Raw genomic sequence first — 22,861 nt, 5'->3', positions numbered from 1 at the left:
TCCCGAATCCGTTTTGCATTTTTGAAAACCCTAAATATGATGTTGGCCCAGAACATGATTGGCGAGCTTTGCACAGAGCAGCAAACTCATGTCAATCAGGTGGATGAGTGGATTAATAGTGTGACACAAACCCTAGATAACATCAATGAGCGTATGGACGCATTAAACAGAAAACTAGATGAGTTATTCTAGTGGGTTCTTATGGCTCTAGATTCTATTCAAAGCCGGGGGACACAAGGAAGTTCCTCTGAACATCCCAGGGAATCCAGCTTGAGCGGTTAGGCATTAGGTACCACCAATGGACCCTATTCTATCTGCCAACCTCAGATAAAGTTTTTGCAGTTTTTCAGAGCGGACCCCACTAGTTGGTTGTTCCATGCCGAGTAGTACTTCAAGATCGCCAAGACGTCAAAGGAGGATCAGGTTGTCTTTGCCTCGATTCACATAGAGGAAGAGGCAATTTTTTGGTACCATTGGCTGGAGACCTAGTTGGTTACACCCTCTTAGAAAGCCTTTTTCAAAGCCTTTGTGATACAGTTTGGTTCGGCTGCTTATGCCAACCACCATGTCATGCTATTAAAGATCTGCCAACAAGGCAGTGTCATCAACTACCAGACAAAGATTGAGTGACTGAGCAACCTTGTGATGTGGTGGTCTCGGGAATCATTGATTGGGATATTCATAGCAAGTATCAATGTGAACTGGTAGATTGAGGTCCAAGCTGTGAAACCCATCGCCCTAATCCAATGTTTCGAATTGGCACATGTGGCTGAGGAAAAACTATCTAGGATGGGCTCATACTAGTCTCGTACCAGTGGGATGACCAACCAGAGATTCATGTCTCAAGAGGTTGACCATCTAACCGAGCCAACCAGTCATGCAAATGCAAGACAACCCACCTTTGGATTCACGCTTGAGTGTAATGGGTGTCAGGCTATTCACCAAACAAGGTGGATCTGTTTGACTCAAAGGGGGCCAAATGACTTGAAGCAACTATTGATGCACAAGCAGCAAGCCTGACATGGATAAATGTGAAAACATGACTTCAACTAGCTGCTAACAACCAAGTTATCGAGGGTGGACAATGCACTCTACTTCCAAGTTCATCAGGCAAAGTAGCAGACAAACTATAGGAATATGTGGTATCTCGAAGCAATAAATTAGTTGCTGCTCACAATACATAGGTGGTACTGGTTGCTACCTTATTTATGGAAAACTCATGCACTACCCTGGCTAGAACCGACACAGCCCAAGTGCAGCATGCCAAGGGCTGGTCTGACGTTAGTCACACTCAAGGACCATTGCTTAAGGTCCAGCTTGCTGACTATAATTGCAAATCATAGTGGACTGACGAACCCTTAAGATTCGTTGCAAAATAGTTGTTGGCCTACGCAACCAAAAATGCAAGTTTAGCTTGGCTAATAGAAAAGACCTGCAAAATCAAGGCACATGGAAAAACCCCATGTCTAGTGTTTGACCCCGAAGATGACAATGATCGATTATTGCAACAATTTTTAAAGTTCTCGCCTTAAGGACAAGGCAAGTTTGAGAGAGGTGGATTGTTATGGATGACCCCAAATTCGTTCATGATTATACAAATCCTCCAAGAGACCTAGTCTAGGGAGGATTGGAAGACCTCCTGTAAACACCCCAAATTTCACCCTCATTCACAAATACCTACCTTCTGCCACTGTGACCCACTCTTCGCAGTCTTCAGGGAACCAGCTGGTCGAAATCTGAGTCAGGGTTGTTCACAACTCAAATTTTATAAAAAATTCAAGTACTCCATCTTATAATCAAGATTCAATCATTGTTTTGGCTCAACCTCAATTATCAGTTCTCATCCTCAGATAAAAATTTTCAGGGTCCGAGATTCCAAATACCTCATCCAGGGTTTATATTTCATGTGTCATTGCATATCACTGCATGCATTTGGCATATCACTTCATTGCATTGCATGGCATTACATTTCATTATCGAGATCCAGCACTCCTGTTTTCAAAATATTGAATCCAAATTTGAGTTTTAAAGCTCATCTTTCAAAAGCAATTTCAAATACCTGGGTTTTAAATCGACATTTTGCCATTTGCCAACCCCCAGAATCTTATATTTCAGAATGTTTTCTCAGAAAATGATTTGGATTCATTTTAAACTCAATTTTAATTGATTTCAACTCTCAGATGAGACCCATCTAGGTGGTGTCCCTTCTGGATTCCTTCATTTATCAAATTTCTCAAAATTTTAGAGTTCTAGTTGGATCAGGACTCTATATTTTCATCTTTTAAACATTTTTTAAAACTCTTTTTTTATTTTAAACCCGATGTAGTCATATCCCTTGCTCATTCTTTTCATTTTGGCTAAAATCTTAGAGTCCTAGTTGGATCAGGAATCTTTTTCCAGAGTCTTAGTCGGATCAGGACTCTATCTTTTACTACCATTTTCACCTATTTTTGAGAAAATCTTTCAAAATCTTTCATTTTGGCCAAAATTCTAGAGTCCTAGTCGAATTAGGTCTCTTTCCTCAGAGTCCTAATCAAATCAGGACTCTATCCTGATTTCATCCTTTACTCTTGTTTTCAAAACCTTCTCATCTGACTTTCAAAAGATGTCAAAAACTTAGAGTTTTAGTTAAACCAAGACTCTATTCAAAGAGTCCTAGTTGGATCAGGACTCTGAACCTGATTTCAATTTTGAGAGAATTTTTCCAAAATCTCTTCATTGATCTCTTCAGAAACCAAAACTGATACACTTTTATCACAGAGTTTCAAAATTTTGGGACTCTATCCCAGAGTCCTGATCGAATCAGGACTCTATCCTGAATTCATTTTCTCACTTTATTTTTAATGGTTTTCAAAAGTTCTTTTTAAAATCTCGTCATTTGCTTTCTAGAAAATAAAAAATTCTTAGAGTCCTAGTCGAATTAGGACTCTTCCTCAGAGTCCTAGTCAGATCAGAACTCTGAACCGGACTTCAATTTTCACCTTATTTCCACTTGTTTTTCAAAATCTTCTTATTTATTTTCTCAAAAAATCCAAAATTTTAACAGTCCTGGTCAAATTAGGACTTTGTCCCCAGAGTCCCAGTTGGATCAGAACTCTGTTCCAATTTCACTGCATGTTGCCATTTTCAGTGGTTTTCATAAATTCTTTCATTTATTTTTCAGAAAAAACCCAAAATCTAGAGTTTCAGTCCGATCAAGTTTTTGTCTCAGAGTCCCAATCTGATCAAGACTCTATTATGAATCTTGTTTCTACCTCCATTTCCATTTTCTACATTTGTTTTTCGAAAATTAGTCTATTTTGCAGAGTTTCAGTTTATTCAGGACTCTATTTCAGAGTTTCAGTTGAGTTAGGACTCTAACCCTGATTGCATTTTCTGACTTATTTTTACCAGTTCTGATAAAATCTTTCAAAACTCCTTTATTTGGCTTTCAAAAATCTAAAATCTCAGAGACCTAATTAGTTTAAGACTCTGGTCCAGAGTTTCAGTTCGCTTAGGACTCTGCTTTCAAAACCTTTGAATTTCATCTGTTGATTTCAACTCCTTTTTAAAGCCATTTTCAGTCTTTATTTCAACTTTTTCAAAACTTCGTTGTGGAGTCCACTCAATTGGCGCCATATTTGGAGGAGTTCTGATCCATTCAGGACTCTGTGTTATTTTGAAAATTTCCAATTCTCATTTTAATTTCAAATCTCTTTTGAAAAACCTCTCATTTTCAAGTTTTAAAATCGCTTTGAAAAATCAAATGGGGCCCACTCTGGGTGACACCACATTTAATAAAGTCAGGGTTAGACTAGGGTTAGTTAGTTTCCTAGTTAAGTTAGGAATTTAGAAGAGTCCAAATTGATTTCAAAAATCCAATTTATTTTAGTTTTTTAACTAGTGGTTTTTAAAGATTTAAAATTAGAGTTTTTAAAAATCCAATGTGGGCTCACACTAGGTGGTGCCACATTTGGAGGTCTTTTAGGTCAACTAAGAGTTTAATTAGGTTAGTTAGGGTTAGGGGTAGTTTAGTAATCCTCCAAAAAATTGCCCCCCTCTAAAAAAGTCTAATTAAGAAAAGAGTTTGGATTTTTCCAAACTCTTTAAACCTAATTTATTTCTATAAATAGAAGCCAAAGGGGGGTCGACCCCCGAGGCTTTGTTTTCTCCTTTCTTGGTCTCTCTCTCTCTCTCCTTCTAGCTGCTTCCCCCATTGCTGCAACATCTAAGGTGAGATTCCCATCTTTTATTTCATTATTTTTTTTTATGAAATTTATTACTTTTTCCATAGTTTTCACCATTGTCGCTCCTCCTTCATTAGATTCGACCATGGTTTTCATTCAAGAACCTTAGAATCAGTTCAAGAAGATGATCTAACTCTGTTTTATTATGTTTTCCAAGATTCTAATCCATTAGAATCGGTAAGAACTATATTTTTTTATGTATTTAACCAATAAAAGATGAGATTTGCTCGTTAAATGAGCTAAATCCATCTTTTCAAAGGGTAAATCAAATCTAACCATGGATTCCCTGAATTTTTTTTATTTTCTTATCATATTAGTGTTTATTTCACATATTTCATCATCTATTTCAATTTTGTTATGTTTTTTTATATATTTTTTTCATTAACTTGCATGTTTGAATTAGGGTTTTTAGTATTTTATTGGATATTCATGTATTTTGATCCCAGAGCTGTAAAAATCATATTATTTTATGTATAAATCTCCATTAAAAAAATCTGATTTTTTTATGGTAGGTTTACGAATTTGTTAGTAACTCTCTGTAAAAAAATCAGATGGTTTTGGGTTCAGGAACTCTGTCAGAAAAATAAAAAGTCAAATCGTGATTTCTGACCCTTGAAATCGCTATTGAGATTCAAGTATAACTTGCAGATGCTATATTTTTGTCCTCCAAGATCTGATTCATGATCCATAAACTGCAGTAGCTTTGTATTGGTGTCTATTATTTGCTATAATTTTCTCATTTTTTTTGACTCTGTCTGCTAATTTTACTTTGTCAGAAAGTAAGATCAATTTATCAGGACTCGTTATGCTTCATTTTAGCCCTTAGTTGACTCGTGTCAATCGTATCTCCCTAATCAGAGATTCAATTGACGATATGTAAAAAGTAAAATCTTTTTGTGTATGTCTGCTATTTGCTGAAATTTGTATAATTTTTTAATGTGGTTTTCTATTTTTCTCTGTACCCAAAACTGAAAGTACCTATTTTAATATATTTTATATTCGTTAAATTCAAGCATAGATTGCTGAAATGATATCTCCCTAACCGAAGATGATTTTTTCGATTTGTAAAAAGGAAAAATTTTGTTTTTTTATCTAGTATTTTTTTGTAAAATTTTATGAATTTCTATAGTGATTTGATTCCTGATTTGTGTCTAACATTGTGACAGGTACATGCCCATGTGTAAAAATCGCATATTTTAGGACTATTGTGCAATTTTTGTATTGAAATAATGTCAAAAATTAATCTTTTTTATTCTATTTCAATTTTAGGGTTATCATGACTAACCAATCCAATTTTGGCTAATTTTTTAATCCATTTGGTATGTCATTTGATGAAAATATGAAAACAGGATGCCCGCGGAGTCCCCGATTCAAGCAAAAATCATGATTTTGTGATATTTTTCATTTTTTCATAAACGTTTATATTTTTAGGGTTTGTTCATGTTTAGAATCATATTAGGACACCTCATATTCGATTTGGCTTTGATTTGAGTCTTTTTGAATCTTAAATCCAAAATTTTACCAAAATATTTTCTGAAAACCCTGATTTCAAGGCCATAGTCTTGTTTTTAGGGGTATTTTTGTCATTTTACTCAAATTCTGAATTTGAAAGTTGTTTATCTTTATTATTTATTCAATTTTATTCTATATTTCATTATGTTTATCTCAGGAAAATATGGAAAGGCTTATATCTAGATAAATCTAGTAATTTCTAGATATTACTGGATAAATCCAGAAAAGCCAACATATCTTCACTAACAAGTTTTCTAGTTTTGTAAGGATATCAAAGGCTGTATTTTCCTTTATTTAAATTCAATTAGTGATGTAAATTATAAATAAATTTGGAATAAGAATTTAAATTCCTGCTTAGGATTAGGGTTTGCATGTGCATATAGTTTTATTTTATAATAATGTCAATATATGATGAATGATGATTCATGCATATTAAAATGCACCATGGTCTACACGAATGACACGTGCACTAGCTTCTAGGGAGTTGGTAAACTTGATTGAGTTTGTATTTATGGTCATAGTCAGAATACGAACAAAATCTAGATTTATCATCTTCTTTTAAGCCACAATCAGCCTACACTCTTAGGCTATCTTCAAAATCATTGCATATTTCAAATTCTTTAGGCTTACATGTCATCCAAAAGAAATGTCAGCCCCACTGAATGAACCATGTAGAGTATTACATCACCAAATCAAATTTTCAGAAAAATTGAAAAACAACTATGAAAATAAGCATGTATGTCCTGTTTGGTAAGGATTAGGTTTTGAATCATCAGATTTCAATACATAAATAAATTTTTTCTGCCATTCAAAAATTCATGATCGCAAATGCGTTAAAACTTTTATGATTTCCCATGAGTTTGATTTCTTCATTCTCATGGGGCGAATATCCAGTATCCAAAATAAAATGGAAAAGGTCGACTTTACTCATCTCGTAGGCCCACTCTTGAACATCATCAAGCTGAAAGAACGTTACAAGTTGAACTGAAAACCCATAGACGTGTGTCTTTGTTGTAAGGCTGAAGCAAAGCATACTCCCTGGTGCCCAAGGACCCGGTTCTTTACACCAATGAGCTCACTAGTGAGTGAGTAGTTTCTCAAGTTATCATAGAAGAAAAGTAAAACGCATATACCGACATATAACATTTATAATTTGCAAAGTTGTTCCTTAATAGCATCTGAGTATTGGTTGTATAAGTTGTTTACATACATGACTAGGTATACACAAGATGGTATTTCCAATTTCCAGATTGGTCTCATGACAACACTCGTGTGTAATTCCATGCATTTAGAAAAACATACATAGCTTTTAATTTTCGCATCATATTGGGGGTACATTCTTGACTATCATGATTGGATAGGCTGCATTGTTGACAACATAATGGCTAACACTACCCAATAGCACCCTGTAAAGGAGGAAAGAAACGCTTCATAAGCTTTCATGCATCCCATCTCGTACATATTAATAAGTAATAAAATTTTCATACCTCAATGTTCCGAGCCCTCAGCTGCCAATAAAGGAAGCGGAATCTACTCGATTGCTTCACATATTTTCTCTCGGGAATCTCCCCAGTATATTTTTGCAACTGCTACAAACTATCAACATGGCCATGTAATTATTGCGAGCATTTCTTTGGGTTATATTCGATTCATATCCGTGGCCATAGTCAGGGATATGCAAAGGATTTGATTCACGAAAATTCTATAAGGCAAAAAAATCTCTTTTCAAACAATTTTCTCAGAAATCTTTTCTCAAAACCATATTCATGCATCATCTAGGTTTAGAGTACATCATGAACATATTTCACAGGGCCACATGCCCTTATTTTTGATCTATTCCTCAACTTCAATCCAGAAAATCAATTTTCCCTAAATTTGCCCTGATTTTCCTCAAAATCGATTTTCTAAAAAACCCTTGGTTTTTCAAAGGATTTCCAAATGCTTGTCAAAGTTCAAAATCGATTTTTCAAGTTATATCCCCAATTCCAAAGTTCAAGTTCATAGAAAATAAACTTTTCTCAGAATTATTCAAGTTTTTCAAAGTTATTTGAAATTCTTCAGAAATCGATTTTCCTAAAACACTTGGATTTCTCAAAAATTGGCATTTTCTTTCTTCAGAAATATTCTCTCAACAAGGCTCACGATTTTCAAAGTGTTATCTTTTCCAAGGATTTTAAATCTCTTAAGCACACATCATGTTTTCAAATCTGCATTTTCTGAAATTCATAGCACATGCCTGATTCTTTGTGCATTTAGGAATAAAACATCGATTTAGACAAGTTGGGCAAAGCAAAGCACATGATTGATCCTTGGTTCAATTACCCCTGGTAAAGGTGCCAGGAACGGTTGAACCTTGTACCAACAGGCGAATCCCATTTTTCGAAATTATCCCACATTTCAAAACGGAGGCGAGTTATTTTCAAAATCTTTTTCAAAGGTCAGTTTGACTTGCAAAATTAAAATTTTGCAATGATAACACCTCCCTTCTTGGACTATTATTTCTTTTTTACTCTTGGTTCTTTTGAACTATATGGTAATCTGCATAAATATGTGTTTTATTCTTGAATTAATTATGAATAAAATTTGATTGAGATTGTTCTCCTCTCTTCATATTTGTTCAAGTTTTCTAACCCTCAAGGAACATGTTTCTCCCTCCTCATGCTCTTACTTCGTTTTCGGCACAGGATGCTGGCATAGGAGGAAACACTTTTCTCTCTCCCCGTGCCATCGTCCTCCCTTGGGATTCATGCTCAGGTAAAGATGTCTCTACCTTTCTCTCGTTCTTTCTCACCAGTGCTCGGCCATACTGAAGTCAGATCTGCAGATTCTACCTATGAAGATGAGAAATAAACACCCAAAAATATCTTTTTTTAAGCCTTGAGAAACTAAAAACCAATTTTCATGGGATGCTACTTTCTAATGAGACCTGATTTGGAAGAATATGGATCACGGGGTCGAAAATCAAATCCAAAGGAAACCATCACCTAAGAATTTTTTGGATCCCAACGTAGCACACTAACAATCAAATAACAATATTGAAATAAAGAAAAGTTCCAGGGTAATGGAATCGTGAGACTGTGGTTCCTAAAAATCAAATCTAATCTAAAGTTGGGGAGTTATCAAGGTATTTCTAAAATCTAAGATCCATATCAGATTTTTACACTAATTTTAAACTAAAAAATGACAATTTTTCAAAAAACTTCCAAAAGAGCATAAAAAGAGAACTCAAATATCTTTCCAATGATACCCTATTTGTTAAAAAGAGATCAACATGTACTTAGATACAACCTCAACAATTACTTGAAATAATAGAAAAATAGGCACCAAGATATCTGTTTTGACATTTCTAAGCTCTGGCCACCAGTACAAAAAGTCAAGGGAAAAAGTATAAAGAATAGAAATAGTTAGGTAAATCAACTTTCCAACTCCACCAGAATGATCCTAATCTGATGAGCGGTTGGAGAGATGTAGCTTTTAGAAGACAAACTATCTAGTGACTATCGTTTGCAAACAAGAATCCAGCTCTGGCTTTCAACCTAGAAATGGTGACCCTAGAGCACTGAGATGTGACCCAAGGAACAACAAAATTTTAGACCCATATCTCAGCCTTCAAATGGTTGTGAAAGCATTGGTTTTCAAAACCAGTGCTATGAGATATGACCCAAGGAACAAAAACATACGAGCAAAAAACAAAAAAAGAGAGTATATTGTCAATTTATGTATATTTTTAGAAGCCTTAGAGGAGGAATCTCAATCCATGCTGAAAATAAGAATCAAAGGGCCAATCATTTGTTTTCCAATGACTCATATAATAAAAAGTACAACTTAGGAATAGAGAGATATGGCCTTGCCAACATGGCTGAGTCAAGCACATAAATAAAACTGAATTGGATTTTGGATCTACAAGGATCTAATATCCAAAAATACTAAAAAAGAGAATAAATTGACCTTAACGCTAAAAATCCCAAAGTTTCTAATTTCAATATCTAAGAGAGCAGCCCCACTATGATCTCCATTCTGTGGATCCCCAAAAATTGAAAACCAAAAAGAGGGTTTTATTCAAAAAATAGATTTGGATTGAAAACTAGATCCAAATATAAGAAACAAGAGATATACGGTTCGCTCTTCAAGCTATATGCCTTTTCTCCTCCGTCGAGCAAAAATCAACTATACTAGGATCTCAAAATATTCAATATCGGGCTTTTAGCTTGCAAGTAGTCGTACCTTATGCGCAGGTCCTAAAAGAAGGTGAGGTTGATGGTGCAGAACACCACCAACGCTCAAAAAAGCAAAAAAGACAAAAAAACAAAAAAAATATCTGTTAGAAAATCAATATTTTTATAATAAAATAAATAAAATAAATACATGAAAAGGAGACAAATCTTATCTCGAGTTTGGTAGCCCTTTCCTATGACGATGATAAGTGCAATTGAACTCGGGCAACACTTTGGCTAGGTGCGGGCTCCAGGAGGCCAAGCAAGACAAGAGATTTAGACCCAGATTAGACTCAGGCTGGCTCAACTGGTTGGACTCATATGGTCAAAGTCTGGGTGTTGGGCTCTTGGAAGCTAGGTTGGACAGTAAGTACACCAAAGTTTCATTGCTTAAGTTATAGATCTAGAATAGAAGAGAGAACCTCTATTTATAAATTTTGAAGCAAGTATGGATCATAATCCTATGGATCCGAGATTCAAAAATCAAGATCTGGTATTTGATGAAATGGCATAACCTTATTAGTTGGAGGTTTGAATATATCTTTTTTATTGGTTCTTGCTACTAATTAGAATCCTAGTGGTTGGAGTTACCAAGCTTAGAGGCTAAGCAACCTAAAACTAACCAAGTTCAATGAATCTAAAGTGGAAACAATCTCTAAGAGATTAAGAAAACTTATATCTAAGAGAAGGAGACAAGTTACTAGGTAGCTTCTAGGGACTTCTAATAAGATAAGGATCTAGGGGCATGGATGAGGCTTCTAAAGGCTTCCTATGGATTGAATATAAGAATTTCATATCTCCATATTTTAAATTGGGTGATACTTCATATTCATTAGGATAGACTAGCTTGTTTTGACCTTTAAGTAAAAAACTAAATTCAATCATTTGATGATACAAGATTTACTCAAAGTGGACCTTACCTGAAAAAACAAGTTTTTTACTAAATAATTAACCTTGTTTTGGTCATAACTTTCAACTCCAATGTTAGATTAATTTGATTTTCAGCTTATTTGAAAGCTAAAATCTTCCGGTTTAATTGGTTTTGTGAAAAAAAATCTTGAAAATATAGTTTTAGAGGCAAAAAACAAAGTTAATAAATTTATAATAACTCCAAAATGAGTCAAAATACTAGATTTTGGCATGTAAGTCATGACGTGAAAGGTCAAAATTGGGTGTCTACCCACATTTAATTAGTCAACGAGTTAACAACACAACAACTAAGAAGAAAAGAACATGTTTTTCTAATGTGTTGTTTACCGGATGGATTGACTGGTTTTTAGTAGTATGATGATTCTTGGTTTTAATTCTATTGGCGTTGCCATTTTCCAGAAGAATCGAAATGCAAGTATACTCATGACTCTTCTGCAAGTACATTGGTAACAGGAGAAAGATTAATTAAAAGAATGTAAAGAAATAATCACTTCAAATCAAAGCTGAAAGGAAGAAAAAACCCAAGTGTTTTCTTTTCGGTTTCTTTTTTTTTAAGGGAAAAAAGTGTTAAGGATGGGGCCCATTAACAAAAACCATAAATCACATGAAAGAAGTCAAAATTCCCTTAGATCTGATGGTTTTCCATAGTTTGAAAGTCATAAAATTGTAAAGCACAAGCTAAAATTCCTTAATTCAAACCTATTTAAATGGGTCTTAAAAAACACAACTAAGATACTTTTCTAGAAACAATTTTTTCCTAGTTCAAAGTCTTGTATTATTGATTTTCTGTAAACCGAGTTTGATTAAAAAATGAATTGCAATTTGCTATCCCTATTGATAAAAGTAGGAACTATTTATAATTAACTCATTGTAATACGTAATTCATCTGTTCTTTCGATGTAGGTACTTCATCCTTTGCCGTTTGACGGTTTTCTAAAAAAAATCTAAGTTATTTCGTCTGTTTAAAGAAACCTCTTATACAAAAAGTTTAAAGCATGCGTAAAAGTGATAGAAAGTATAAAAGCATATAAAAGTTTAAAAACTAATAATGAAAGAGTAACCACCATTTTGAAGGGCGTCAAGTTTAAACCCTGATCATTGGCTTACTCTTTTAAAAATTAATCATGAAAAGTGTCAATCTTAACAATAGGTATATTATTTTACTAGGTCAATGTTTCAGTAGATCACCATCATATGAATAACGGATGGATTAATAATGATCTTAAAGGACGTCAAGTGCTCCAATAAGCAGCCTCATTGCTTATTTTATGAAAAGCACATTTTGGGTCCCCACACCCTCCGAAAAAAAAAAAGAAAAAAAGGAAGAAAAAGAAATACAAAAATGCCAGCTTTCACGTTCCAAACGATATGAAAGAAGTCTACGTTTGTGGTGGGCGATTGAATTATTCGTCTATCCACCACTCTTATCATCATCATCAGCAACTATCGAGCAACATGACGGGGAAAAAAAAAAACTCAAGAAAGACGGACGAGAAAAAAAGGAGGACTATTCATTCCTTTTTGTTGATCTTTACAGAATTTGGGGCTGCCCTAAATTTCCCCAAAATAAAAAAGACTGCAGAGGACAAAAACCACAAACCATATCATTCAACACTTTAGAGAGAGAGAGAGAGAGAGAGAGAGAGAGAGAGAGAGAGAGAGAGGGACGGGAGATTTTCTCAGTGGTAGACCGATACCGAGTCGTCCATTCCATGAGAAAGACACCACCATCATCATCCCATCACCCATATAAGGCTTCCTTCCGAAGAAGATTCTATGCTCTTGTATGGTCCCCTCCTCTCGCTACAAATTCGCCACCACCTTTCTCTCCCTTTCTCTGTCTAAGAGAGAAAGACAGAAGGAGTGAGAAGAAGAAGAAGAAGGAAGGGAGGAGGACCAAACCCAACCCCTCCTCATCTCTCTTCCCAACAACAAGAACCAATATATCAATACGGTTGACTGGCGTTTTTTGGAATATTGAGGAGCACCTTCTTCTAGTGGTCTGTGGTGGTGGGGGCTCTTGGCTGCTCATGTTGGTGGGAGGATGCCGACGCCATTGAGCGGCGTGCAGCAGTGCCTGACCCCCGACTCCGCCAAGGTGTTGGACGACGCCGTGGCGGTGGCTCGCCGTCGGAACCACGCGCAGACGACGTCTCTGCACGTCGTCTCGGCGCTGCTGGCGCTACCCTCCTCGGGCTTCCGCGAGGCGTGCATCCGCTCCCGCTTCATCTACTCCAGCAACCGCTTGCACTCGCGCGCCCTCGAGCTCTGTTTCGGCGTCGCCCTCGACCGCCTGCCTTCCTCCCACGCTGATGATCCCCCCATCTCTAACTCCCTCATGGCCGCCATCAAGCGCGCCCAGGCCATCCAGCGCCGCTTCTCCGCCGACATCGCCGCTGCCACCGCCGCTTCGGCTGCCGCCCTCCAGAGCTACCAGCAGCCCCTCTCCTCCGTCAAGGTGGAGCTGCAGCAGCTCATCCTCTCCATCCTCGACGACCCCATCGTCAGCAGGGTCATGGCCGAGTCCGGCTTCCGGAGCAACGATGTCAAGCTCTCCATCGAGCGTCCCCGACCCCCTCCCCGCTTCTTCCATCGTCCGCCCCTCTTCCTCTGTAACCTCATCGACCAGCCCCCCTTTCCTGATTCCTCCGCCGCAACGCAGGACGGCTTCAGCCATTGCTCCGTCAAGCTCGCCGATGTCCTGATGGCAGTCAAGAAGAGGAACCCCCTGTTGCTCAGCATGGTGGGCGGCTCCGGCGACAGTTTGGTCCGGGATTTCTTGATCGCCCTCGAGAAGGGAGAGGTCCCCGATGGGATCAAGGGGACGGAAGTGGCATCCTTGGAGAAGGAATTAATGGCGAGGGATGCCGACTCAGTGAAGCCGAAGTTGGGGGAGGTGGGGGACATGATCGAGGGATGCTCTGGACCAGGCGTTCTCTTAAATCTGGGCGATTTGAAGTATTTTTCCGATTGTGCTGTGTTCGGATCACCTTCGTTCCTCATGTTTGTGGTCTCGGAGATTGCGCAGCTTGTGGGAGCCTACCAGTCTGCCTCAAAGCGGCTATGGTTGATCGCCACCGCGACGTACGAGATCTTTATGCAATGCCAGACGTGCTATCCTTCCATGGAGGATGATTGGGATCTGCACCCGCTCCCAATTAGTTCTCTGAGACCACCTCCCCGGTTATTTCCCAAGTCCAGGTAATCATCAGCCTCGTTTATTCCAAGCAGTATTGCGGGGTCTATATGTCTAAGCTTCTTAGTTCATCCTGTTGTTTGGGGTTGCTACATTTTTTCATCCGCCCATGGTCGTGGCTTTTCTTGTGAAAACTCTGTTCTTCTTTCTTCTTCATTCTGGATCTGTTGTCATTTTTGAGCGGCTAATTGGGTATGAATTCAGAAAAAAACGGCTTCAAAGGAAAAGGAAAGCAAGAACTCGCAGTTATAATTTATTCATTGGTCAGATTTTGTATAATTTGGTGTCTACCTGAAAAAAAATATACATGAACCGGTGATAATCAATCATTTGAAGAAACATGCTGCTATTGGTGCTTGCTTGCCTTTGAGTTTCTAGTGCAGTTAGTTACGAAAATGAGTCATAAGAATGCTGTTCTTTATGAAGGTGTGGAAGTTCTGATTTTCTCTCTAGGTAGTTCATTTTCTCTAGTTCCATTCTTGAATATGCTGGAAGATTGCATATGGTACTCAAAATTTTTCTAGTTTATACATAATAGATGTTCCTTGGATGTGATTGAGATGTTGGTCGCATGTGTGTGTGTGTGTGTGTGTGAGAGAGAGAGAGAGAGAGAGAGAGAGAGAGAGAGAGAGAGAGAGAGAGAGAGAGAGAGAGAGAGAGAGAGCTGGGGATTGTTAGGTTAAAATTCCATTAGCTGCTGGAGTTGAGTTCAGATTGATGTATTTTGAGTCCAACCTTGATGGCTCTCCCTCTAGATTCAGGTTCAGGTGTGCTCTAATCCCATCCTGGTGCCTCCAAAGTCCGAACCCAGGGATTGTAAAGATTGTTTTTTTCAAAAAAAAAAAAGTTTTTGGATCCGGGTTGGATCCGACCAGTACAGGGTCCAAACCCCCCGATTAGCCTATTTAAACCCCCCATAGAGGGGCTTTCTTTTTAACACAACTCAGACCCTCCCCTTCACTCTCCTTACTCCCATCCCTCTCGCCCCCCCTTGCTCGACTCCTCCCCTGCGCAACCCTCACCCCGACTCCCCTATGCAAAATCCCTCCTTTCGCCTTCTCCCTCACACTTCGCCGCTGCCCACCTATAACGTCCCTAAAAAATCCAACCTTTTAAAACTTTCCCAAACCCCAAATTTTGAGAAAAATTTAAAACTTTTTATTTATATAAATAATTCACATGGTTCTCGAAAGTAATATGCCAACAAATTCATCTATGGCCACATTCCAACAGTTCCAAATACTAGACGGCCCACCTGATCGCAAGCGCGAGTATATATTAGTATTCCAGTATCAGATCCAGTACAAAATCATCTATAAACACAACTTGATTGAGACTATTACTCTAAGGGCCTCTCACATGTGAAAAAGGAAATGCGGAAGACAAAATGTATCAAGATTTAAGATAATTAAGGAGTTACATAACAAAATTTAAAGTTCTAAATAATATGCAAGAACATAATAGGAATGAAATGACAAAATTTAAAAATGTTCTCGTTCCAAAATATTACACTTCTTTAAATGTAAGGATTCAAACAAAAAGTAAAATGTACACAAGTTTTTAACTATCTCAAAACTTTTGCCTGATCCCTCCAGGAATCGTACTAGGTAAGAGTGAAGTTTTCAGATACGCAGCAACCCGCATTTCGCTTCAATCCTCCACGAGGTTATCTGTAAATATTATAGGGCATCAACCACATACCCGTAGGAAACCAAAACTAAACTTGAAGAATGCAATTCAAGTTAAAATAATGCAATCAAGTGTATTTTCTATCATTTTAGAAATGAGAGTCAAGAGAATCCACATCATAATAAGAACATGATATTCAATCACATAAAACATCATTCATTTCATGTCATTGATAATTACATCACTTGAATGCATGAAAACTCAAAATCATTATCATGTGAATTCATGACATTCAATTTAATAACCATTCATATACAAAATGATCATTTTCATATTCAAATGAGTGTAGCTGAGATGCGGATGCTTAGATGGATGTGTGGAAATACAATAAAAGATAAGATTCGGAACGAGGAGATACGTAAGAAGGTAGGTGTTGCACCCATTGAAAATAAGATGCGAGAGAATCGTTTACGGTGGTTTGGACATATTCGGCGAAGGCCTAATGATGCTCCAGTTAGAAGGTTGGAGAAATGGGAAAATATATTAGTTAAAAGAGGTTGGGGTAGGCCTAGGAAGACTTGGATGGAGATGATAGGAAAGGATATGAATGCTTTGAACCTCATCGAGGACATGGCATTGGATAGAAATGATTGGAGGAAAAGGATTCATGTGGAAGACCCGAAATGAATTTCTTTTTTGGTTCATATCGCCGACCCCAATTGTTTTGGGATGAAGGCGTAGTTGTTGTTGTATACAAAATGATCATTTGCATAAATGTATGAAACTAACAATTCATAGCATACTCTAAAGTGAAGTAAAAGTGCAATCTATCATGCAATACCATTATTCCCTTTCTCTATGCTAATGTCCAACTTATGACAAAAGCATGCATTATATCAATTATAAATTTCACATGTTCTTATCTCAGAACATTTATGCACTTTGCATTCAAATATAATAATGGAACAGGTCTTATCTTGACCCTTCCCGTGTGCCTCACACACACAAGCACCTCACATGTACCAACTAAGCTCTTGGCTTGTAACAACAGGTCAAAATCATATGACCTATCATAAACATGTTTTTTTCATTCACATGTAACAATTCATATGCAATAATCATGCAAAACCTTATAAGTTTCTATATGCTCACAATATATGATTATGCATATGGAAGCAGTTATCTTAAAAATCTAATTAATTGTTTCTTTTGCTTATTCAAACCCATTTGGTATAAAAGAGGGTATAGACATCCAGAAACAACTATAGGAGTATTTATTATTATATGTATTTTTTATTGCCCTCCTATGACTTAACTGGTTTTTTATCGAGCGATTCAACCCTGCAGTGTAGCGGTTGAGAGAACGGACCCATGGTCCCAGGTCTTGGCTTATGCCAAACCAAAATCGCCAGTGAAAAATCGGGCATGCATCTTTAACTCTGCAGAGTTGTGGTACTACCACCTAGGACTCATTGATAGACCTATCCCCTAACCTCCGTAGGTCGGGGACAAGAGGTGCCTTCAACCCTTGAAACACATGTCTCAAGAGGCTTGTACCACCCTTCCCTTTCCAGGGAAGACATGAGATCGAAACAGATCCAGTCATCTCAGAGAGCCCCGCCTTGCTAGAGCCTCAAATAGACCCATGGTCTAGGGTTATCTTTATTATTAAGTCATAGGTCAGAGTCAAACATTATATTCTCACAAGATAACCCTCTCATGCCCTCATGCATGAATTCAAAAGTCTATGCCACTTGCATAACTTAAACTTACATGCTCTCATGCATTATATCAAAATCTATGCCACTTGCATAATTCAAATTTACATGCTCTCATGCATGTTCGTAACGAATTTGTATTCACTTTCATGCATGATTCTATCATGTCATGATTCAACTATACGTGCTCACATGCATGATTGAATTTTAACATGATTTCATACATGATTTAATCTCAATATGCTTGACACAAGATCCACTCATATGAGCTATTATGCATGCATAAATAATTTCACTATTTCATGCGCAAAACACATCACATCATACTTGCACACATTAACAGGATATACAGAAAATGTAATCATCATCACAAGCATGCTACATTCATTTTAGGCATGTTTTCATGATACAAATTTCACATGCATGACAAGCTCAATAAAAAAAATAATGTCATGTAAGCATTTGATGCAGTCAATTCTAGTACAACACTACAGTAAACCATTCATTTCACAACAATGTCAAACATGTACATATAACAAACACACTCCAATATCCCGCTAACTACAACCATGTCACTAAGTGAGTGTGTGAACAGGAGAGTGTTGTATTCAAGGAAGTAATTAACCTATGATGCGCTTGCATCAGTTACTTACCACAGGTAGTTACTCAATTTGCATGCTTTTGTATTTGCATTTTTCTTATTTCTTTTTGCGTGACATTTTTAGTTGCTTGCGATTCTTAGCATTAAGCATCAACCATAGATATACAGACAATACAATACATTTCTAATCATTTGCTAGCAATGTGACTGTGCTACGAATTCAGTGTACGTGCAGACTAACTTTTAGATTTCTATCATACAATATGAATAACATTCTAAAATTTTAGTTTAGGAATCCTACTCTTTCGATGCGACAAAAGGTAAATCGAAACTCGGGATCTTGAAAGTCCAGTGCAACTGTCGCACAACACGCTCTACTCGTTCCTCTCACAAAGAGAGAGCGCTAAAACTGCACACACATTACTGACAACTTAGCGAACTTCGCTCTCGCATATGAACGCCGAAAATCAAAATGCGAATCGGTAACCCGATTGCGAAAAATTAAAAAGTAGCGTGTTCACAATCCCATACAAAACTGGACAGCCGTGTGGAGTAAATCCCACGGCTGCACGCAATTCAAAGCATTGCCTCTTGCGATGGCACAAAAATCGAGATGCTCGGTTTCAAAGGGGGTTTCGTATTCCTTTGGGAATATGAACCACAACAGAATAACCAACACAAAATGGTCGCTAAAATACAAATATACATGTTGCAACACCATGGAAGCCCTGCACGATTCCCAAAGTCTAGAATTGAGTGCACATGCTAATCCGTGAAGACAACAAGACTCGACTAGTGCATTGAACATAAGAACTTAACAAATTTAAATTTGAATCTCATGCATATAGAACAAGGAACTCAACAAAATAAACAAAAATATTTGAATCTAATGCATACTGCAGCTACGCGTATGCACAAACGACGAAACCCCCTCGTCTGGGGGGTTGTTTCTCAACGATGTGACGATCCGGCCACCTACGGTGGCTCCAACTCTACCCAAAACAGGGAAAACGACTCCAGAAAACAAAAAAAAACGATAACGGGCGTGCTTTACAGAACAGAGGAGAGAGAGAGAGGATAGACGTACTCATCCAGGGTGCAACGACTTATCTGGGTTCGTCGGCGTCAACGGGAAGAGGGTTTCAGAAGGCAGGTATCACCAAAGTGGTGTGGCGCTGTCGAAGGTTCCGACAACGACAAACAACAAAATCAGAGGCTTCGACAGTGGCTGGAGTGGTGGCGACCTGCGACGAACCGGTGGTCCAACGGCGGCGATGAAACACGATAGTGATGGGGGTCACGGTTGTGACACTAGATTTAAAAAAAAAATAAAGATGAGAGGACGAGAAAAGGGGGAGAAGGTGTCACGACGGCGGTGCCGTAGGAGAGCTGGAGAAAAGAGGGAAGGAGGGGAAGAGAGGAAGAGGAGTGAGGGAGAAGGAGGATGCGAAGGTGAGGTGGGGGTCACAGTGACGGCACAAAGCTCCGGCTGGCGCCCGAACGGGAAAGGAAAGAGGAGGAGGATGGCGTTTGGCGGCTGCGAACAGTAAACGAAGAGGGAGAATGAATAAGGAAGGTGATTAGTTTTTTTTTTACGGGGGTGTTATCGTGTCCGGATCAGACCTGGTTTGGGTCTGGTTCGGTCCAAAACCAAAAATTTAAACAAAACAATAATAAGATAAATAAAAAAATGATAATAATAGAAATAAAATCATTTAAACCTAACTTGATTAGTTAATATAATTTATTTTTAACTACTATATCAAAATATATAAGTTTGATTAGTGTAAAGTAAACTCCTCATTTCATCGCATAAACCCATTTTAGACAAAAAATTGATTTTAAGGTTAATATTCTATTAAACTAAAATATTTTTGAAACTAATTTTTTTATCTTGTTACAAAATTATTCTAGAACCATAAAATGTATCTTGTTAAGTTCGAAACGCCTCAAAAATGTTTAAATGGTTTTGTGACTCATTCAAACTATTAAATTGACTATTTTATTAATATTTTTTTACTGCAATGATTTAAAATGACCATTTTACCCTTCTTTGTCAGAAAGATAAAATTGAGTATGTAAACACACAAAATTGACAATAAAAGATAAAAACACCAATTTTAACTCGAAAAGAGTCAATTCCTTTATTTATTTTCTTTTAAAAATTTACAGGTTTTACGCCACCCCTTCTCACCAGAGTTCCCCGAGCCCCTCCTTTCTCTCGACTATTCCTTGAGCACCCGAAGCGCGATCGGACCCCCCCCCCCCGACGTCGCTGCTCACTCCGACACCCCACCTTCGCCGGAACCGCCTCCCCCCGCCTCTCTCTCTCTCTCTCACTGTAGGTACTCGTATCTCTGTCTCTCCCTCTGTCATATCTCCCCCTCTCCTTTTCGGCAGTAGCGGTATCACCCCGATGCCACTACCTTGCCTGAGCGACGACACCACTCGGGTGTCGCCCTCCCTCTATCGTCTCTCTATTTAACCCAGCAGAGGAGGGGCGTCGCCCCTCCTTACTCTTCTCTTTGTTTAAAACAATGCAGAGGAAGGACATCACCACTCTTGCCCTCTTCTCTTATGTCCCTCTATTAACCCGGTAGAGGAGGGGCGCCGCGCTCCTTTTCGCCCGCCTCCCTGTTAAGGCACGACAAGAGGGCGTCGGCCCTTCTGCCCTCTCTCGTCTCTCGCTTGACAATAGCAGGAGGGTGTCGATCCTCCTGCTTTCTCGTCGGTGGCCAACAGAAGGGTGCTGGCCCTCCTGCCCTCTCCCACTCCTTTTACTACAGGCAGGTGGGACGACCCACCTGCCCTCTCTCGTCTCTCTTTTGACAGGACCCTCCTGCTCTTTCTCCTCGGTGGCCAGCAGGAGGGTGCTGACCCTCCTGCCCCCGATCCTTTTTCTTTTTAGCCGCAAGAGGGTAGTGCCCTCCTGCCCTCTCTCTTGTTTGACAGTCGCAGGAGGGCAGCACCATCCTGTCCTCTCTCTTCTTTTGACTGCAGCAGGAGGGCGGCGCCCTCTTGTCCTCTCTTTTTGACCACAGCAGCAGGAGGGCGTTGCCCTCCTGCCCTCTATCTAGGCTTTAGCTTGCCCAGCTATGGGCTAGCCACATGCAGTGGCCCAGCCATGTTGGGTAGGCCTGACCGGGTTGAACTCGGTCGTTACCGATCTCAGCTCGGTCCCCGCCTTCTGCTAGTCGGACGCAGCCAAGCTGAGCTCGGCTAGCACCGGGCCCTAGCTTGGTTCACTCTGGTACCGAGCCCGGCTTGGTCTGGTCGGCTCAAACCAGGTTCGGGTTCGACCCCTGCGACAAAAGCATTGCTTACTTCAATGAATTAAAAATGTTCCATTGTTTACTTCATAGCACGATAATATACCTTTTAGTGCACCCTATCGATCTAACAGACACATCACGCGCACCAAGGCATAAGCCCTTGATAACCTACGCTCGGAATCGTCAACAAATTCGACCATCTCCTAGGTAGGGGAAAGTTGCATACGCGGACAAATGACAAAATACTTCTAACTTATACGTGTGACATATATATATATATATATATACAGTTTTGCGTATTCTTGTCCATTTAAATTCATATCATTTACTTTGCTGCTGTGCTGTTACGTGCACAGGCTAGTGCTTACGCAATTTACTTAGTCGACGTACGGTTTCGTACATCGTGTATTGCTTATGCAGTTTATTTAGCTCGATGTGTGGTTTCGTACATTGAGTCTGTCTTTATGCTATTTATTTTGCTGTCGTGCAGTTACACTATTTATTTGGCCGATGTACAATTTTGTACATCATGCATTGCTTACACAATTTATTTTGCTGATGTAAGATTGCATACATCGTGCATCACTTAGGCAGTTTATTTAGCTCGATGTGTGGTTTCACATATCGAGTCTTGCTTTATGTCATTTACATTGCCATCGCTCTGTAATGCGCATATGCTTATGTTTTAATATATATATATATTATATACATATATAAATACCTTTGTAAGGCACATAGTTTTGCGTACTCCTGCCTACCTTGCATTACGCTTGCTTTTAAGGATACAGATTTGTGCATGCTTACCAAGTCTTTTAAGAAAAAAGAAGAATTTCATGCGAGATTCCAATGTTTGTAATATTCGTTGTTTCGAAAAGTGAAAATAAATGTGACAATTGCTTATTCGCAACTAAGCCTTTTCCTCAACCCTGTGTAGCCCTAAGAGGTACGCACGGTCTTTTGTTATGATATCCGAATGACACAGATACACCCAACCTAAAACACGGGACTTGGAGATTTCTAAATTAGTGTTGAGGTTTCTTTTTAAGAAACTGGTACCCCTTTCATCATAGCGGTACGGTTAGACATGCACGACATGTTAGTACTACGATGATTGAATGAGAGGTCTATGGTAACCTGGTAGCATGCAAATGTAAAATGATAAAAAGGAAATCACATAAATAGTGATAATCGAAACTTTAAGATTTCAAAAAAATGTTTGGGTTTTTTTCTAAGAAATCGATACCCTTTCACCGTAACACACTATCAGACATACACGACATGTTAATACTACGATGATTGGATGAGAGGTTTATGGTAACCTCATAGCGTGCAAATGCAAAATGATAAAAAAGGAAATCACATAAATAGTGATAATCGAAACTTTGAGATTTCTAAATAATGTTGAGGTTTCTTTTTAAGAAACCGATACCCTCTCATCATAACAAAACTATCAGATATGCACGATATATTAGTACTACGATGATTGGATGAGAGGTTTATGGTAACCTCGCAGCGTGCAAATGCACACTAATGAAAAAGAAATCACATAAATGGTGATCATCG

General features: G+C 38.5%; 1 protein-coding gene across 2 annotated transcripts in view; it reads left to right on the top strand.

Moving 5' to 3' along the window:
- The first annotated feature begins 12,664 nt into the window (after window positions 1-12,664).
- Window positions 12,665-22,861, top strand: part of LOC149820872 (protein SMAX1-LIKE 6-like) — a 27,577-nt gene continuing 17,380 nt past the window's right edge. For both annotated transcript variants that reach the window (XM_089982685.1, XM_089982684.1), the window contains exon 1: window positions 12,665-14,083. In XM_089982685.1, coding sequence (XP_089838811.1) covers window positions 12,927-14,083 — 1,157 coding nt within the window. In that variant the 5' untranslated portion in view covers window positions 12,665-12,926. The remainder of the gene's footprint in view (window positions 14,084-22,861) is intronic.

Source organism: Nuphar pumila, chromosome 12 (assembly GCF_984573655.1).
Source record: "Nuphar pumila chromosome 12, dmNupPumi1.hap1.1, whole genome shotgun sequence".
In the NCBI taxonomy this organism is placed as follows: Eukaryota; Viridiplantae; Streptophyta; class Magnoliopsida; order Nymphaeales; family Nymphaeaceae; genus Nuphar; species Nuphar pumila.
This window is presented reverse-complemented; position numbering and strand designations above follow the sequence as displayed.